Below are 20,505 nucleotides of genomic sequence, written 5' to 3'. Positions count from 1 at the left end.
TGGAACCAACCCTCCACCTACAACCCACCCATCTCCTCCAAACTCGCGCCCTCTCTCCAAACGAACTTGAGCCGCGCGTACAAAGCGAGAACTGCTTGAGGCGGCGTTTACGATCGCGGCGAAGGTGAAATGTGGCACGCGCGCGCCGCATTCGGCAGCGCGAGTCGGGACAGATGCGCCTCCGACCGTCGACTGAAACTCGAGTGTTACGATCATGATACGTGCATCGAATCGCGTCGTGTGGAGGAACCGATTAAAGCCAAGTGGCAGAGTGGCTCAGAATGGATCACTGAGTTGGCACTGCTGAGATCCTGCGTTGGAATCCAGGCCAGCTGCCTCCAGTGACTGCACATTAAAAAAATATGTATATATAACTTTCACAATCGTTTTATTTCTACACTGAATGTGGCTAAATTCCTGGTCTGGGAAATCAAACTATCGGTATGATTGTCACGTGATGTAACAATACTCTTCGTCCTAAATTCTGCCCACTACTGTGTGGAAAGAGATAGCCCCTGGGATACCCACGTGCATGGTTCTGTTGACTCGCATGAAGGACCGCACTACCTTCTCGTGAGAAGCTCCAAGCAGACTCTCCGTCTCGTGATGCGACAACGATTGGGGGATAGAGGGTTGATGAAGTAAACTAAACTACACCCACAAGACGGAAACAAATACCGATAACAAAAGACTGGAAATGAGGCCAAAAATAATTGCAGATTTGAATCAAGTCACACCCCAGATTGTTGATCGCTTGCGGTGCAGCTGTGTGCTGCATTGAAGACGCACTGCTGTGAGAGGAGATTTTTCTACACAGCAGTTTGGTTCCAAAGTAACTCAATAAGCGAAAAAATATTTTTTTTAAAAATTGTATACGTTTGCTATAGCTGATATACACATAGACGGCGCTTTAACAACATTAACACACATACTGTGTACAACATCAACAGTGGTGTTTCGATGGGAAAACTGTCCCTCCCGGCCATAGGAATGTAGAATTTCCACCAGAAGCCGTGGCCTGTAATCGGATGATAAGCACACGCCTGTCACCTGCCGTCATCCTGGACTTGGTAGCAGTCAGCGAACTGCAGATAAACGCAAGTACATCACGGGGAGCATGAACATCCCACCTTTTACAAAGGCCTAACGCCACCTTCGAGCTAACACTTACGGAGCAACACAGCGGCCAAACTCACCATTGCCGACTGAGCACCGAGACACAAACCCCAACAACACAGCGCGGGTGCACGAAGACAAGGGTTCGCCGTACAGCTTGAACGGACTTTTGAGGGCAAGTGCTGTTAAGCGAGCACCTCTGTGATGGGCCGGCATGGCACGCAAACGAGGGGAGGTTCGGAGGTCAGGACGGGTTCAGATAATTGTCACGGGTTTTGGCCGTGAGCGGGAATTGAACTCGGCTCGCTGGGTTCGGTGCACAGAGTGCTAATCACTGTGCGCACACACGCACACACGCACGCACACACACACGCGCACACGCACACACGAGCACACACACACACGCACACACATACACACACATGCGCGCACACACACGCGCGCACACACGAGCACGCGCGTGTCGAGTCGGCCACGTCCGCTCACGCCCGACCGCAACCTCGCCGTGTTTTCATTTTGAGTCGTTTATTTTCCCTTCTCGAACACCAATAAACCTACGCATAACCTGAACCGTTTTGAAAATAGCGGTTTGCCCTCAACTGTTCCGCTCGAACCGAACGATCGCGACGGTGCGTTTCCATGAAGGCCGCCTTTGTGTTTCGCGCGCAACTGCGGCCCGCCGCCGATGCAGTGTTATTGCGATTGTCGTACGTCTGACGCCGGCCACTGCACCACAAGACGGGTGGGGGATAGACGGCACTCGCTGCACTGTGAAGCTGGCGTCCTGAGTTCGCCCGCCCCCCCCCCCCCCCCCCCCGTGATAGGTAATATCACATCATCGGTGGCGAGTGATGTCTGAACCAGTCCTATCCACCAACGCCCCCCCCCTGCCCGACCCCCACACTCCACACGCTTTCCATCACGCTGCGCTGCCCAGCGTGGCGAAGTATGGTCAAACACGCCCCAGATTACAAACCCGGTGTGTGGTCAGTCCTTCAAGTAGATGGACTGAACATTATTACAGTATCGTGATTAGAGTCCAATAATTTGGATACAATAGTAGTGTTTCATATATTTAGCTTAATTATGATATTTGAGAGAGTACATTCACCACATTTACAAAAGTGTGGACTGCACGATTAAAGTAATCTATACCACCGAATTAAATTGCAAATATTCATTGCACTGTAAGTGCCGTCAATCATCCCGCGGCTCAGTTAAAACATTCGTTCACCGTGCGTCACGCAAATCAATACGGGGGGGGGGGGGGGGCAATGGAACAGAGGGTCACGAACTGCGCTACGAACCCGACGGACCCGAGTTCGATACCTGGACACGGCTAACATTCAGTGGCGAGCGAATCCGTGAACCGGCGCTGTGACCCCACGACCCTTCTCCCATTGACCCATTACCAAACGGCTCTGACCCGCGTGAAGTATGCTCAACCCATCACAAGGGTTAAACCTGTCATGGGGGTGGGGGGCCTTAATAAAGCTGCAAATTGATAAGGGAGCGATGTTAAACTTCCACTTGGAAAAATCTGGAGGCATCTTGGCAAATCTCTTGATCTGCGAGACGTAAAAAAGCCACACAAAATAATTTGTAAAATGTGTACGTTGCCAACAAATTCTCAAGCAGGCGTCAGGAGTCACGAACTTTAGAACCGCCCCTGGGTGGTTTAATAAAAACAGCGTTAAACACACTGCCACGGATATCACAGTTGGTGATGACAGATTATTTTTTATGCATGAAACGCCGCATATTTGACAACGCAGCGAGCATTAAAGCGTTATTTTTTATTGAACCGCACGCTTATTTTTATTTCATTTCAATTACATCGCTTTAAAACGATTACGCTGCAGGCTTAACTTATAACAGGGCAAGCATCTAGGGCCAATTTTAGCAAAACGAAAGTGACTCTTTCTCTTTTTGTGAAATTAACCGATCGTACCAAAGTAATGCAGTGGAACTTTTGGCACTCAACAACTGCAACCTCCTCCAAGTAAGGTTGAGTGGAGGTACTCTACTCCATACAAAATGTTAACTTTACATCGTCACATTCGCGCGTGCACACACACAACCACGCGTACACTCCACCGCACTCCAGCGCCGCTACCGTGCATTAAAGGACATTAGCTCGAAAGAAAAAATAAACGCCGACCGAGGCTTGACGTTCGTCCTCGCACCCACACTCGAGGAGCACAACGACGAAAACGGATCTTACATTTCACGCTCGGAAAATGGTCGCGGGGTGAGCGTGGGCCGAGTTTATTTGCAGGGCGGCCCACGGGGGAGGGTCTCCCCCCGTTCACCGTTCAGGTTCAAGAAGCAGCAACACGAACCCTGAGCCAACCTCCCCGCTGGCGCAGATCGCCGCTCGCCCTCAGAAGTCCCCTCTCACGTGGCCGTTCCCCCCCTTCCCCCTCCTTCCCTAGCCAACAACACACCACTGCTGCGCGGCACGAGAATCAGCGAGAGAGCAGGGGGGGGGAGGAGGCGGTCACGGAGGTTGTTGCTGAAGTTGTGGGGGGGGGGCAGGGGAGTTGAGACGGGCAAAGGCTGGGGGGCAAGGCTGGTTATGTCTTTAGGGAGACAGAGCGGGGGGGGGGAGGGGGGCGACTGCACACCACTCGCACGTCAAGGCGTGTGATAATCATTATGCAAATGCAGCCTCGCCAGGGAGGAGAGATAAGGGGGAGCGAACGAAAATCGCGGGCGGCGGCAGAGGAGGGAGGCGCCGGCGGCGGTTTACGGCCGAGTCGCTCGCCGCAGGGAGGGAAGTCTCGGGCGCGGCGTACGGGACCTGTCGTGACACGCACGCGCGTGCCCGCGTGCGTCCGCGCGTGCCCGTGTGTGCGCCCGCGTGCGCGTGCCCGCGTGTGTGCGCGTGTGTGCGCGTGTGTCTGCGCGTGTGTGTGCCCGTGTGTGCGCGTGCGCGCGTGCGTGTGTGCCCGTGTGTGTGCCCGCGTGTGTGCCCGCGTGCTCGGCAGGGGCGGTCGTGGCGGTGTGGCTCGGTGGGGAGCCACGAGTCGAGGACAGCTCCCCCGCGGAGAGTCACAGCTCCAGCAGCTCTGCCGCCATCTGGCGCTGTCACTTCCCGCGTCGTCTTCGCGCCCGCGGTGGCGCGGGGCCCCCGCTGTGAGCTTCACTCCGACGACACCGCTGCCGCAACTGGTGCCTGTGCAGCTCTCAATTAAATGTGACTTGTTGGTTGTTGTTATCGTCATGTAAAAAAAAATACTTCAGAAAGTAAAAAAGTTACGAGTCTTAAGTTCTGAATGTTATATTGGTCTTCACGTATGTAAGTTCTTCCTTTGATGTGTTTTTTTATGATGATGTTGTTGATGATAATAATAACAGTGACACAGCGGTTCACGCACTGAAGCACACATTCGGTGACAGCTTAAGTGATATCTGAACTGGCTGTGAGCCTCACCCTTCACCAACATACACTGACCAGCGGCGTGGTGAAGTATGGGTCAACAAAGCCCTCATTCGATTCATTTTACAATTCATGAAAATGACACGCCGATATTACAGCAAACAAAAAAAACATGGCAAATATTGTTTTAAACCAGATGGTAAAAAGGAGTCCAAAAATTGTTCTTGAATGGAAATGCAACACGATTGGTAAAACGTTCTCAAATATATTGTGGGGGCCGAGGGGAGTTGAATTATTACATGCCTAGAGTTGGGGGGGAGGCCTTCATCCAGCAGCGAACGATGGCTATGATTCTAGATTTGAAGCTTTCGTGACTGCAAGGATTCATACTCTTAGTTCTTTCGGTAAAGTCACGTAGGTAAAAAATGAAATTAAAATTAAAATAAAACAATAACAATCACGACGTTTCGGAGGCAACACAAGTCTCCGTCATCAGGTGGGACCGTCACAGCCAGATTAGCTGCATCAAGTGAGGGAGGGATTCAAGGTGTAAGCTTAAGTTGCATTTCCATTCAAGAACAAATTTTGGTCTCCTTTTACCGTCTGGTTTAAAACAATATTTGCCGTGTTTTTTTGTTTGCTGTGCTAACGATGGGAATGAGTTAACCCTGGCTCATGAGCCAACCTCTTGCTGTGATTTTAAAACAGGACCCTTCCAGCCAACGACCAGGCTAAGCTGCCCTTCACCAAACCAATCCACACTGACCAACACGGCGAGGTACGGTCAAACCACCACCACCACAACCAACGTTACTCGGGAAGGTCTTCATCCAGCAGCTAATTGCCAAAGGGCTGCAAAACGTTATGTTTCATTACGATCGTGAACCTTACAAAATGTAATAACCTCAATCTCAAGTAACACTGCTCACATTAAACGGGGAAGCGAATACTGCGCACAGAGGATAATGATCGCGGGCGTCTGGGCGAGTGAGGCGACGATTGGTTTTCCGTTTGGCGGAGAAATCAGTTTCAAATTGCCTTCAAACTTCCTGCAGACTAAGCGCCTCGTTTTGCACGACCAGGGCAAGTTCAACGAACGGACAAGCGAGCGGCTCACGTCAGAGCCACACCGTTTAAAAATGAAGGCATCGGTCACCGCCTCATCAAACTTCCGACGTGACGAATCCGTCCGAAAGGAAACAGCGTTGTTATGTCCAAAGAGCGCACCACTCGGTGGGTTGCCTACATTGCGTCGACGCTGAGCGATGTCCGAGTCACCGATTTGTTGAGCCCCCCCCACCACCTTCGCTCCCCACGCCGGTGACGTTGCTTTTCTTAGCTTTGGAGGGCACGCGAGCGCAAGCTAAGTTTGCGCCGACGTTCCTTGAGACAACCGAGAGGGCCCGTTTTAACCCAGAGTAACCTTCAAGCAACGGGTGGAACAGAAGTTCCAATTACCCGGCTAATCGTTCGAGCAATGTTTCCGCATCATTCTAACTTACTGTCATCGCCATCACTATGACAGTAAGTATGCAATAATGATCACTTTGGTAAGAGTGGTGCTTGTGTATCGATCGGTAGTGAGAAGATTGAGATTTTCTTGTAAACATCTTGAAGACGATCACTGTGCTGTGCAAAATGCAGCATCACTGTAATGTACGCTGGTTACTAACACACGAGACATTCGCGACAAAACGGCTGTCCTCGACCAGAGTTTTCATTCCGTGAATAAAGAAGCAACAATCCTACTAATCCACAGTCCAAGCAAGGCGATGCTGATGCACGTGGGACAGCAACAGCTGTGTCCAGCACATTGGGAGTGAAAACGGCTTTCGTATCCGCTTCAATTCGTATATTTTGGTGTTGGATTGTATTGGTGCGAGCCTGCGTGTTGCGTGCGTGTTTTGTACAGCGCATTGTCACCTCTGGGTAAAAGGCGCTATAGAAGTGTGGATTGTGATTATTATCGTGAATATGTCAATGTTAGTTTAATGGCCGAGTGTAAAATAACACTGCTCAAGTCAAAAGTCTCGAGTACTTTAGTCGTGGAAAGAAAATGTCTAAAAATGCCATTGACTAAAACATAGAGTCTACGATACACTATCCTGTGTTGGGGCATTGTAGATTGCAAGAGTGCAGAGTGATTTTGGTTTATTTTTTTTCAAGTTAGCAGCACCGCAGTGTACAAACGTACACAAGTGAAACATATAACACTGTTATTTACAAGCAATTTGCAATGTAATTGGAGGATGCTTTCACACAGGAACTATCGCCAATTTCAACATGTAACACGCTATCGATTTGCTGATGACAGCTCTACTCGATTGCGAAAGCAAACACACGCGCAATGTCCTCAAGTAAAAGTTTACAAGCACCCCACAGGCAGCAGCAACTCCACAGCTTCCTACACAGTCTGATGGAATTACAGCACGGCCAGGGCACGAAACCTGATGATCACAACATTGGACACGAGAGCAACGTTTAGGTTTTCATCGTTTATAAATGTTCTTTAGCAGAAGACGGCCCACAAGACGTCACGACTGTGTTCATCTCCACGCAATCTACACTAACGTGCACCGCACGCGCCCGATGATGGGCGGACGCAGGAAGCTAGGCCAAGGTGGAGGGGCCGACGCAGACACTGAAGTTACACGACAGCTGTGCCGGTGCTGCGTCCGCGGGGATTTGGGCGCCGCTCGCTCGCTCGCTCGTGCCACCGTGCGTGCACAGATGCATCGCCCCTCACCTCTACCCCGGCCAGAGACTTGGCGGAGGCCGCGCCAAGTCACGCGTTCCACTTCACGCCGCGGACTTCGCAATTAGCCGAAGCTCGTTAGGGAGGTCCATATCCGCCGACACATCCGTCACAGTCCTCAAGGCTGTGTGGTCTCGCACACGTGTCCAAAGCAAGGGAACGATCACGCGAGCGTGGGTGGGTGGGTGGGGATGGTTGGGGTGAGCGTCAGCTGATGGGACGGACAGACGGACAGATGTGCGGCAAGTGAGACTTAGCGCGGTGGGCACGGGAGCTCCGCTCGGAAACCCGATTCCGACAAAAATCCACCGCCACCATGAGACGCTGCTCCCGAGAAGGTCAAGGCTCTGTCCACGTCACTCGGTCCGGATGGCGAAGCCGCCAGGTGCTGCGAGCTAATCGGTGCCGCTTAACGGGGTCGTGCAATCGTGGGTTGTGGAGAAGTGACCTCGGGGTTACGAACAACTCGCGAAACACACACTGCCGTTTCCTGCCGGTTGATTTGGAAATAAAAGATCTTTCGGATGGATAAAAGTTTGATTTAAAACATGCTGAATATAAATTAAAATGTATACACTTATTATTTAGACTTGTGTAGGATTTAAATGCGACCACATCAACATGTGAGCATGCAAAATAGCGAAGATCATGGTGGAGGTAATATATCCTCAACATTAAAAAAATCCAGTTGGGAATTATTCAGTAGGCATGTAATGATCCATTCGTTAAAACGGATTTAGTAACGCTACATTTAGACCAATGATGCAACATAACTGAACAAATTTAAAATTATACAAACAAAAGATATATATTTTTCACCTAATGACGATTGCTTGCATTGCGATCGAAACGTCATATTTGTATTAAAAAAAATTGTATCTACATGGCTTTACCGAAAGACCCAAAGAATATAGATATATCACTGTTTAAACATTCCGGTGCAATATATGACCTCTAGTAGCTGCAGGGGTTTACAGGAACAAATTTCCAACATGAACGCTAAATAGTAAATTCTTAAGCGCACAATCCTCTGCATATATCTTGAGCATAACATTCGATTTGAATCGAAGATTCTACACATCACTACACCTCGAATACCTTGTCACGTATTAACACACATTGGGTGGAGGATATTTGATGTGGCACTGTGGTTATGTTGCATATCGTTCCTTCAATCCACATTCACCGAGTTAAAATCCCGGGACGAAATCAATGAACCTTGAGACAATATCTCCATCTCAGTGGGTGCATCACAGCAAGTCCATTGCCATATGGGCAGTTCCACGATCAGAATCAGAATATTTATTAATACTGGAAGAATACGATGAGCTATAAAGTTATTTTTCACAGATATCTTGATGTACAATTCAGACACTACATAAGTGGGTAACCATTTGTCACGAAGTGGCATATTATACCTGGGCATAGTATGTTAACGATTTATGACTTTTATCCAGATGTCAAAAATAATAAATTGGGCCACCCTTTTCAATCGGGGAGAAGAGCGAACCGACTGCTTCACCCAGGCTGGGACAATGACGACACATTTACTTTCGCGTACGCGCCAAACCAGTGACTTAGTCCATAAACAAGCCGGATTATACAATTTTATTTTTTTACCACAACACTATTATTACCTTCAAAATGACACTCCAAATGTATTATTAGGATGATTTTTTTTTTATTTTGACTGCCCAATTTGCACAGCCACCAATTTCATCGCTTTACGGTCGTGGTAACAATCATTCGCCATCACCCAACACTTGCAAAGCAAAACTTGCAATTTACTTAAACATTTCTCTTTGTTATAACCATCCGTCACCAACGCTGTGTGCCGAAAGCTTCCACGTGCCATGTTGATTTTGGGGTAGGCGTGATCATACTTAGCCGTGCTAGTCGGCGCAGGTTGGCGAAGGATTTGCTCAACCTCAGTGTGGGTTTGCGTGGAATGGTGCCCCAGGACCGGTTCAGACCTTCCCCACCACCGACATCAGCTTGTGCCGGGCGGGGGGGGGTATCCGACTCGGCAACACAGCGCGGCGCGCTCAACCTCTGCGTCACCGCACCGCGTAATAATCGTTAACAACGATAACAAAAACAGCTTGCGAGTCAATCGTCGCGGCGCGCAGGGCCATATGGGAGGCCGCTCGCTTGCAGGGAGGTCGACCGGGAAAGCGGGCCCCCGTAATTTTAGCGCCTCATTCGTCACATCAAGGCCACACGGCGGTCCGCGGCCTAATTGCGGCCGAGGCCTTGGTCGCATTCACCCCCCCCGGGAAACAGCGTGGGGACCCCGGGCGTCGGGTGCAGCCGGGTGGTCCGGCCCGGGAAGGCCGAGCTCAACAAGGCTAATTGCGACCGCTCAGGTGCAGCCGTAAACCGATCTGCCGCCAAACCAAAGCTGACAAGTTCAATGTCACAGAGCCGGGGGTGATGGGATACGGGAGGGGTAAGGGAGGGGGGGAGATGTGGGAGGAAGGAGGGCTGGTTCGTTCGTAGCTCAAATACCTCGCGGGCTCGGGACCAGATGTTCTCAATTGTAATGACGAAATAAGTGAACACGTGCGTGCGTACGTGCGTGCGTGCGTACGTGCGTGCGTGCGTGCGTACGTGCGTGCGTGCGTACGTGCGTGCGTGCGTACGTGCGTGCGTGCGTACGTGCGTGCGTGCGTACGTGCGTGCGTGCGTACGTGCGTGCGTGCCGGTGGAAAACAGAGGAACCGGTTCGAAATATGCATACGCGCAAGCTAAGCGACACGAGTGCAAATTGAACATTTGAACAAGAAATGTTAATGGTTCAGGTTTAAACAGTCGTTACGTAACGCCTTGAGAAAATCATTTGCGGCACATGTTGACCTGCAGACATGGGAATGTTCATTTGGATCCCGATTTTTTTTTTCTCTCAAATTAAAACACTCACCCCAAATGAGATGGCCGGGTGGCTTATGGAGATAACGTTCAAGGCGAAGCCTCGAACGCAATACCATTTTATATACTCGTGCTTAAAGACCAAAGGGGACAGCTTTTGCAAAATAACCAAAGCCTCCTGTACATGCCAAATAGATTGCAATGCAAATACTAAACATCATGCGTGTAGAATTGTATCCGATTGGTGACTGTCGATTGCAGAAATATTAATTGACATGCTTCACGTCTGGAGGATATCTTCCACCGATAATGTAACGTACAACCCTTTGTCAATCCACTGCTGGATGAAGGACTGGCCACACCGTGTTGGTTTCGGGGGTTGACCATGCTTCACGACGCTACTCAGCACGGGTTAAAGAAGGTGAGGGTGGCCTACATACCAGTGCAGATAACACTCATATTCTTAGGTTTTTTCGGTAAAGTCACGTAGGTAAAACATCAAAATTAATCAAAATAAAATAAAATAAAAATCACGACGTTTCGGAGGCAACACAAGTCTCCGTCATCAGGTGGGACCGTCACAGCCAGATTAGCTGCATCAAGTGAGGCAATGATTCAAGATGTAATCCCTTACTTGATGCAGCTAATCTGGCTGTGACGGTCCCACCTGATGACGGAGACTTGTGTTGCCTCCGAAAAGTCGTGATTTTTATTTTATTTAATTTTTATTAATTTTGATGTTTTACCTACGTGACTTTACCGAAAAAACCTAAGAATATGAATCCTTGCAGTCACGAAAGCTTCAAATCTAGAATTAAACAGATAACACTCGCCAACTGATGTCAGCTGTGCCAGAATTCAAACTTAGCTCGAAGGCTTTACAGCACTGTGCACGTGGCACTGCGCCACATCTACCACACCCTTTTCTGTCGATGGACTGGCGCAAAAATTAATCATTTGTGTCCGTCACCAAGAACATCAACGGGAATGCGGGACTTCGCGACATCACAACGTCTGCACACACAGTATATGTGCGCACGCACAGCGATGCACGCAGTTATACACAGAGTGCCAGACTAAGGCACCTTTGGAGCTACTGCAGCTGATAATTGATAACCAAGGTTCATAGAAGCAGAATAAGGCACGTTAAGAATGATCAGGGTTCAACATAATTTTCTCAAGTTCAGAGTTACACAAAGCAACCTATTGGCTTCTTGTTGATCAATAATGCCTGATGCTCATATAACCAGCCTAAGGTACCTTTTTTATTAAGGGTAATAGTTACTGCCCAAGCTTTATAGAACAAGACCAAGGCACGCGCGTAATTCTTAAGGTTCAGCATTAATCCCTCAGACTATGCAAAATTGGCAAATTCTCCGGATGACAGAGAGAGAATCAGAGGGCACTACATTCTACACGTTCATTCATATGTCTTACACCAACAGTCTGGACCTGAAATATATGTTTTTGCTTTTAACTGATAAAAAAAACAGGGCTTAAAACAAACTAGGGGACTGGTCTACCGGGCACTTGAGTTTTACAAGCGTTTAGAAAACACGGCAGAGAGAACGGATCTTTAACAAAGGTGCGCTGTGTTTTAATTTTTTTAAATAACCAAAGTGAGTACACCACATGCTCTGTGTGTCCTTCAGGCCAAAACCCTCTGCACATCATGCACGCCAGCAGTTTTTATATGCACTACAATGCCAAATTATACAAGTCAGACACTATAACCGTTAAGGATAGACTTCCAGCCACACTAGTATTATGTATCGGCCTATGGAGAGAAATCAAAGATATGAAATATTACTTGTGTGTTCGGCAAACGTGAGCTTCAGATGTTTTGTTTAAGGTTACCACATGGTTTACTTTATGTAGGTATAGGAATACATTCATATTCACACTGGAAAAATAGCACATTAAGAGTATTGTTTCATGCAAGGGATGCGGGCGGGGGGGTGTCAAGGTGGTAGGCACACTGTGCTGTGAAGTTGGTGAAATGAGTTCGAGACCAGGCCAAGGAAAAACATCGGTGGTTGGCGATATGTGAAACAATCCTACACCCCAACCCCAAATTCAACAACAAGCATTGGCCAATATGGTCAAATATGGTGAAAGAATCCACGTGACCAACGTGTCATGGGGAGGTATTAATCCAGCAGTGGACTGACACAGTGAATTGTTACACGCAACTGCACTTCAGTGGAAATGCCTTTTACAATTACATTTTCAAACATACGATGTATTCATCACTGCAATGCCTGTCAGATACTCCTTGCTAAATATATGAAGTATAATTCTGGAATTGTCATAATTTTTTTACCAAAAAAAAAGCACACTCGGCAATAATCCAGATTGGCTGGCGGAAATAAAAAAAATATATAGAGTACTAAATTCATTATTTGGCTCTGCCAGGTATCGTGTATATATGTCCTATATGGACAGTAAAAGTAATGATCCACAACTCGCACAGGTTATTAATGGCCATGGAAAGCACAGCTCCATTCTCTCAGAGGTTCAGGTATCAAGACTCCCAGTAAGGCATTCCAGATGCCAGAGCAGCCGTTTCCAGTGCTCACCTCGCTCACGAGCAGAGTTCTTGGATCGATGATGTCGAGGAAGTGCCGAAGGCGTCCGTAGAATGTGGTCTGAAAATAATAACACGGTAACATTAATAATATAACAAAACATACTAGGGTGATATTCAAAACCACTGACTGAGACAGAGCAGCGCTGAATGACCATCATCAGTCATCATCAATCCACTGCTGGATAAAGTCCTCGCCAAGCCGTCACCATCTCTCATCATCACGTGATGTCATAATCCTATTGTGAATTTACGAAGCAGTGAACCATCTTTCCCCAGCCTACATCATTGACGTGCTGCACCCATATGTCCCCTCCAGGTCCCTAAGATCTGGGCGTGATGCAGATCTTCTCTGCATCACCAGTTCGAGGTTTCGGTCTATGGGTGACCGAGATCTTTCCCTGTGTAGCCCCCAGACTATGGAACGCTCTTCCATGAGATATCAGGATATTTGGACATTTTTAAAACGTGTCTTAAAACCTATTTATACGCTTCTGCTTATGAAGCTTTTAGTTTATTTAGTAAATTGATTTGTTTTAATGCCGAGTGTCTGCTGCTGCTGTGTCCTGTACAGCACTTTGAAACCCTTGATGAAAAGTGCTCTATGAATGGAATTATTATTATTATTAATCCACCAAGCACTTGCACTTCACTGCATCTCCTCGGTGGACATCTTCTCAGACACATCACGTTCCTTGGCTGCCACTGCGTTGTTATTATTATTCTGGACCATCGGCCAAGTGTTTTTTTTTTAATAGTCAATTCAATACGATGCCTCTACCATGCGTGTGTTGCGGTGGTACGCACCTGACAGCCTAAGATTTGTAGGTGGGCGTTGGTAAATCATCCTGAGATCCGAGTGTGTGGCGCGCGTGTGACTACCCATTGCAGCGGCTACAAGGTGCCAGAAGGCAGTACAGCAAGTATGTTTGTGGCCTGTGTGGCATTTCAGTTATTCCCCTTGGAATGTGTGTGTTTTCTCCAGGCACCCCAATGTAATTACACGCACAAACATGTCCAAAACAAAATGGCCAAACAATCCTGTCACAAGGCCCTCCAGAAAAAACACTTTTTTAAACTCAACAGTAAGGCTTAGCTGAGCAAATAATTACGCATTAGGAAAATGTTTTCAATCAGTGCAAACTTACTATATTGAAGACCGCAAACAGGAAGACTTCACAATTCTGACAAATTGCCTGATGAAGCTAGTTGTAATCACCAGCGAAACTTAATATTTAAATTGTAAATGTCGTGGGTTTACTCTCCAACACACACCGGTGTGCTGAAGTAACAACTAATTTGCACGTTTTGTTCACTTGACAAACCTTACTAATTGGCCGTGTCGGGTGGTGGTGGGTTATCGACACATTTGTAATTAGGCAATCTAACCCAAAAACCGTTATTACGAACAGTGCAAACTTCCTGCTATGACATATGGATCAACGAGATATGGTCACCGACAAAGAAAATGGAACCAAGGTTTACAAGTGGACAAAGGAAAGATATGGTGCACGCTTGGGGTCACTCACAGAGAGACAGAGGGATCACATGGACCAGAAAACGTGCACAAGTTATATACATCATACTCCAAACTTACAATGTGGTGAGGCGCTCACCATCGGACATATCACTGATCACTGGCCAAGACAACACGCGTATTCTGGTGGAACTCGCCAACTCCACTCAGCCCCGTATGTTGTGGAATGGCTCGCAACGTACACTTAAAAATGTCAGTCTGTTGCCTTTTTCAAACTCCATACGGAACAAGATACTGTACATCATACGGACTCTGTGAGTGACGCATACCTGTCAACCCATACAGCTTACCCCGTATTGTTGTACAGGGAAATTTAGTTTTCATGTCCATACGGCATGCAGCCGTTTCAATGCGGACTTTGCAGGATGGACGTTGATATTTATAAGGACACGGAGTAACTAATAAGGTCTCAAGTGGTCTATCATAAGGTAGGCACTGATAAGGGCTTGACAGGTATGGAGTAATGAGCACGGATGAGGCCTAGGCAGGATGACCGCTCGTCGTCGAGACTAGCGACAGAGTGGCAGCCCAAGGAGGGAACGCCCACGGTGGAGATGGAGCGATCGAATCGGCTCGTTGTGCAGGCGCTTCGCAGGACCATGCATCCATCCAGCAGTGGACAAATCACGGTTGACGCCGGCGACGACTGTAACAGTGATTTTGTTTCCTCCGAGCAAATGAAATTCACACTGTCGTGAGCTCGCCACTGCCGTGGAGAGTGTCAACGCAACAGCAACAACAAAAAATGTACTTAGCAACGGCGCGTGCAACTGGTACAAATGCTGTGTTGGACAAAGGCGTGCTTGTGAGTGCAAGTGCGCGTGTCTAAACGTCACGGACGCGAGTCCCGCCGTGCAGCACTTTAACGCTGCGTCGTCATCTGCACCATGCTCCTTTCGGCATCGTCCCCACGTGAATTCGCCAACGCGGTGAATTCGAGGTGCGTAAAGTCGACGAAGCATATCGTACGAAGCCACGTAAATATTCGCCTATGACCAAATCACGTTGCGTTCGCCCTCCCACCGCTCCCCGGCAATCTCAAAAGCTAAGCAGTTGAGAGGTCTCTAAGCGAGGCAATCTGGTGGGTGATCACCCCAAAGGCTTGCCAGGAGTTGTAGTCACGCCGCTGCCAGGTGTGGCCAGCTGATGGCAGTGCCGAAATGTAACCACCCCACCACCACCACCTCGGATTGCGTGATGGCTTCGCTCCAAGTTTCCTCCAACACAGAGCAAAACATCCGTGGACCTTTGATGGCATTCACGGCCGAGAAGCAATCGCCCCAAATGCAACAGGACCCTTTGACTGAGAGCGAGGACACCCTGGAGGAGGAGGCACCGCCGATTAACCGGCCTCGCCAAAACATCGAGACGGGATGTGTCGCGAGCCATGAACCCGTGCCACGTAGCATCCAAATCTTTTATAGTCGGATGCAGCGAGTGGGGGTCAGGGTGGGGTGTGGGCTGGCGGCGGTGGGGGGGGCAGTGGGCAGCGTGTGAAGAACGCAAAGTAGACGCGGTCTCTTTTCGACAAGAGCAAAAACAACCCGCACATCACGACGGAAAGCTTCCTCTCCTCCTTCCTCCCTCCCTCCCTCTCCCGGCCCAACGAGTCCATGCCGAGCCGATCAATAGCGGATGCAGTCTGTTGTGTACTGTCGCCGCTGCAGTCGATGCGAAGGGAGCCGCATATCTTGCAGCGCGCGGGATCAAGCGTCGAAAGCGGCGGATTTGAAGCGCCCGTGCTAAAGCTGGAACGACTCCCCGTATATCGCGTCCGATGAGGCACGAGCAATCCACCGCTGGATGGATGAGAAGTCGCTCCCCCTCCCTACCCCCTCGCCAAGCTACGGCGGTGCCGTCGCTCCGTCTCCCGCGGAAGAACGTGGTGGACAGCCACTATTTTGCTCTCTCGGAAACGTTCCATCGGCTGACCATCTTGGCGCATGTTTAAACACTAAAACACCCCCCCCCCTCCACGTGGCTGTAACACATCTACCGCGTTATCTCTCACGTTACGCAATGACACAGCACACACACGCGCACACGCGCACACGCGCGCGCACTAAACTACGCAACTTGGCTTTTAACAGACTTAGTTCCTTCAACAAGACTGGAAACAATAGTACGGTAGAGGATATTTTAAAATACTGTACAGTATATCTATTTTATTTTCTTAAACGTTGTTCTTTTTTTGTGTTACCTGGTCAAACATGGACTTTCCAAGCTTGAATGGCGGGCATTCACGACGCTCCTCCATCGCCGCTTTAAGAACTTGCAGCGTGCGTCGCGTAGCAAAGGTTGTGCCGTCGACTCTATTCGAGTGAGAGTGAGTGAGAGTGGGCGCGTGTGTGTGTGTCTGTGCGCGTGCGTAAGTTTACGCTCTAGTTAGCTAAAAAGTGTGCGCTAATTGTTTGTGAAGCAGATTGCGTTGCCGGATCAAGGGACACAGGCTGCGCCAACGTTGCGCGCATCAGTTCCGCCTCCCTCGGATTCTACGGATACCAACCACGGCGTGTGGTAAGCACGTATTACAAACGCGAGGCACTTGCAGCAAGGTGTGTACTGTGTAAGTTGGACGTGGTCCCACCGCAGGGTGGTGCACTGCTGGCTGCGAGAATGCCCCAATGAATGGGTGAGGCTTCTCGCCTCGTCACCTAATTATTGAAGCTGACATAATCATTTAATCGAGTTTGCATTTAATAATAAAAAATTTTTTAAGCCAAAAAACGATGATCAGTTTATGTGCTATGATAACGTCGTTTATTATATATTTTTATTTTAAGGCCAGTGTTTTTTTACGAAATTATTTTAAATTCGTGTCATTGACAAAAGCTTAATGGGAGGAGCAGTGGACATGAAATGTGTACTTCGCAGGTGAACTCATCAGTTTGAATCCCGGTCACGGCTGACATCAGTGGGGAGTGATGATCTGAACCATTCCTGGATGCACCCCTTCTTTACCAACCAGCACTGACCAGCGTGGTGAAGTATGGTCAATAACCCCAATGACGTGGACAAGGTGACGGTGACTCCCTTCAGCCAGAAGTGGATTGACAAAGGGCTGTGAATTTTACGTGCATATATATCACACCAACATAGCTACATCTACACCCTTCTCTGCCACCCGGCCAGATGTTGGGTTAGAGGACCACGAAGAGATGGGGATATGACTGTATTATGTGTGCATTCAGCTACAGTGTAAGGATAAACAAATGAAGAGGCTAAACATTGACAATCAGGACCCTCTTGAATAGTCAGTCTTTGGACTCAAAGATATTTTGCAGGGAACAAAAAATGTAATAACTGTACTATAGACCTTCTTGGTTCTTTCGGTAAAGTCACGTAGAAGGAAAATAATATAAATAAAACATAATAAAATAATTCTCACGACGTTTCGGCCACAACGCAAGCAGCCGTCTTCAGGTGGAGAACAGGTCTGTCGAGAAGGCAGAGTCTGAACAGGTCTGTCGAGAAGACTCTGCCTTCTCGACAGACCTGTTTTCCACCTGAAGACGGCTGCTTGCGTTGTGGCCGAAACGTCGTGAGAATTATTTGATTATGTTTTTATTATTATTATTATTTTCCTTCTACGTGACTTTACCGAAAAAACCAAGAAGATGAATCCCTGCAGTCACGACAGCTTTAAATCGAAATGTACTATAGACGTCATAACACTTAAATATATTTGCCGAGCCATTAGTGGCCATGAGTTGTTTCAAAGCACACTGGGGAATTGGAAATGCCCCCTGCTGCTACTATGTATTCATCATCAATCACGATTTCTCCACTGCTGGATGAAGCAATCATTAAGTACGGTACTTAATAATTCAGTGCTGAGTGTTCGCACCTCATATGCATGGTGTATTTTATAACAAGCGTTTGTCCTCGGAAGCATTTAATTAGCGGTAATAACGAGAGCGCGCATGACAGGCGCACAGGCAAAGCAATACGTTAAGAGGAATTGGCTGCTATACATTTTCACATGATAAGCCACTTTTTTGAGCGATGATTTGTGGCCAGGTCGCTTCTGAAAAATAGCTCTATAGCTCAGTGGGCCTTACCTGTTAATAATTGGTAAAAAAAATACGTCATTAGACCTCGATAAAACATCCAGGCAGGTCCTTTTAGCGCTGGTATTTTATCTCCACATTTTGGGCAACCCCTGTCGGTGGAATTCCCTAACACCAACGCAACTTTACATTAAAGTTTTGTTCATATTGGATCACCTTTCCGACAGTTATTGACAAATGAACAAAGCTATGATTGCATTGAGCCTTAAACCGTAGTTTTAGTGTTAAAGGTGTGAGAGGCGTGGTTGCAATCGCCCAGCCAGCCTTGAACCAACACACTCCGACGTGAGATTATTGAAACAGTACCCGATCGCTATTTATTATTCCCGAGCACTGGTGTGGGTACAATGGTCATTCCAACTCGCACGGTGTATTACCCGCGTTAATGAATCGACGTGTTGTAGAATGAACAAAAACGTGGACGATGTTAATGATTTGTTTCCAAGTTAAACTTTGCCGAGTTTGACATGTTTAGCCAATTCCTTTCTCACCTGTACTTGGTTTTGTGACCACCGCCAGGTCTTGCCAGGTGTTATAGGCTGCAATGTGGCCAGGAAATGTCAGTGCTGGGTGTTACCCCTCCCCCTTCACGAATGCTTGATTTTCTGTTCGTTTTTTGGGCATTTGTCCATAAGAAGGCACTCATGAATCGAAGACATTCGAACGTAGAAGAAACATGCATTGTTCAGTAATTTGTGTAACTCTTGAATAACATTGCTCTGATCAATTCTAATGAGTTCATTTCACAGTATGCGCTGTCCTAGTTTAGAAAATATTTCTAAGTGTGTGTAAATCGCTCGTATTTAACAACATTTGTATCCCTGGTATGATTATTGCGGTAATTATCACGTACATTTTTTGTTCATTTTGTGCCACGTATTCGCCACATCATCCTCATCATCATCGTAGACGAAGGCATGCGATGTCACCGTTTCCCCCGATCAGTCTTAACAGCAACAGCAAAGAGCAATTGCATCATTATCTCAATAGCCTCTCACCTGCTCACAAACACCACAGCCTTCCACTTAAGCTTCCATTCATCCTCATCTCAAACGGCTCATTAACGTGGGCCACGCCATTCTTACTCCAACAACCCCATTGCCACTACAGCAGACCACTTTCATAATTGTGATTTAATTAACGCAGCGCACATCTGGCCATGCACCCGACCACATCAAACGCGCTTTGGGAATTAAGACTGCATCATGCAGATTAAAACAAATTGTGCACATCGCGTTTCATAACCACGCACATGATTTGTTATCTCACTGCATTGAGCAATGTAGAGTCTATACATTCTTAAGAGTTTTTTTTTATAAGAGCCCGGTACAAAGCACGAAAAAGGGCAAATAAATCCCGTGGACCGAAACACAAACTCAGTGCTCCTGGGTTTAAAGAATGGGAGACAATTGGGCTCACTGCCCCCACTCACACAGGGACTGCGAGCGGAAACGTAGGTTTTTTTTAATATGGAGAAGAGAAGACACGGGAAGAGGCACAAACGTAAGTGGTGGGGCAGGGGGGTAGAGTCTATATAATTAGTATTTGCTGTACCAACAGTGGATAGACAGGCATGTGGCGGTGCATCTATTAATATGGATTCTTAAAGCTCACGACATGTTCATGGGATCACGTTTAAAAATAAGACATTTTTCAATGTCATATACATTGATAATTAGGCGTGGCCAGATCACGTCCGTTGGAAGGGATGATGGCCATGCTTAAGACAAATCACAGCGGCAGCCAAGGCATGGAACGTGTCCAAGGGGACCGAGGATTAGCGATTAAACCAGATCATGTGCAGGTGCTAGAGGTGGATTATTGTATTGCATGATGGCAAGATGGCTGGAGGCTTAAGCAGGTCTTCATACAGCAGTCCAATGACCATGGTTGATCATGATGATGATACGTTGTATGCAGTGGGTTCGCATGAGCCCTTCAGCTTCTGTAAAACATAATTAAGTAGAATCGCGAATTTGAAATAGCTACGATTCGTACAATTGTCGAAAAGTTGGGGAAAAGTGGGCTGTGCTCTCCACCCTTCATGAACAGCATCTAATAACGGCGGTTCGGGTTCATGGCCTCCCACACGACACTCTTTGGCATTCCTTGGCATGGAAATGCAACATTCCTGCTTGGATCCTCACTTCATATCGCATTAAACGAGGGGAAGTGATGCGTGTCGCTTCC

General features: G+C 47.8%; 1 protein-coding gene and 1 long non-coding RNA gene across 3 annotated transcripts in view; one reads left to right on the top strand and one right to left on the bottom strand.

Moving 5' to 3' along the window:
• Positions 1–16,880, bottom strand: part of SFXN5 (sideroflexin 5) — a 132,447-nt gene extending 115,567 nt beyond the window's left edge. For both annotated transcript variants that reach the window (XM_078599406.1, XM_078599407.1), the window contains exons 1-2: positions 16,446–16,880; positions 12,701–12,769 (exon numbers count right to left, since the gene is read on the bottom strand). In XM_078599406.1, coding sequence (XP_078455532.1) covers positions 12,701–12,769; positions 16,446–16,502 — 126 coding nt within the window. In that variant the 5' untranslated portion in view covers positions 16,503–16,880. The remainder of the gene's footprint in view (positions 1–12,700; positions 12,770–16,445) is intronic.
• On the top strand, positions 16,278–17,637 carry LOC144721621 (uncharacterized). The gene is made up of 3 exons (XR_013585937.1): positions 16,278–16,367; positions 16,668–16,762; positions 17,120–17,637. It is a non-coding gene; the product is annotated as an uncharacterized LOC144721621 (long non-coding RNA).
• Positions 17,638–20,505: the final 2,868 nt, after the last annotated feature.

The sequence above is a fragment of the Lampetra planeri genome, chromosome 12 (assembly GCF_965212315.1).
Source record: "Lampetra planeri chromosome 12, kcLamPlan1.2.h2, whole genome shotgun sequence".
In the NCBI taxonomy this organism is placed as follows: Eukaryota; Metazoa; Chordata; class Hyperoartia; order Petromyzontiformes; family Petromyzontidae; genus Lampetra; species Lampetra planeri.
Note: the sequence above shows the minus strand (reverse complement) of the source record. Positions and strands in the feature narration are given on the sequence as shown.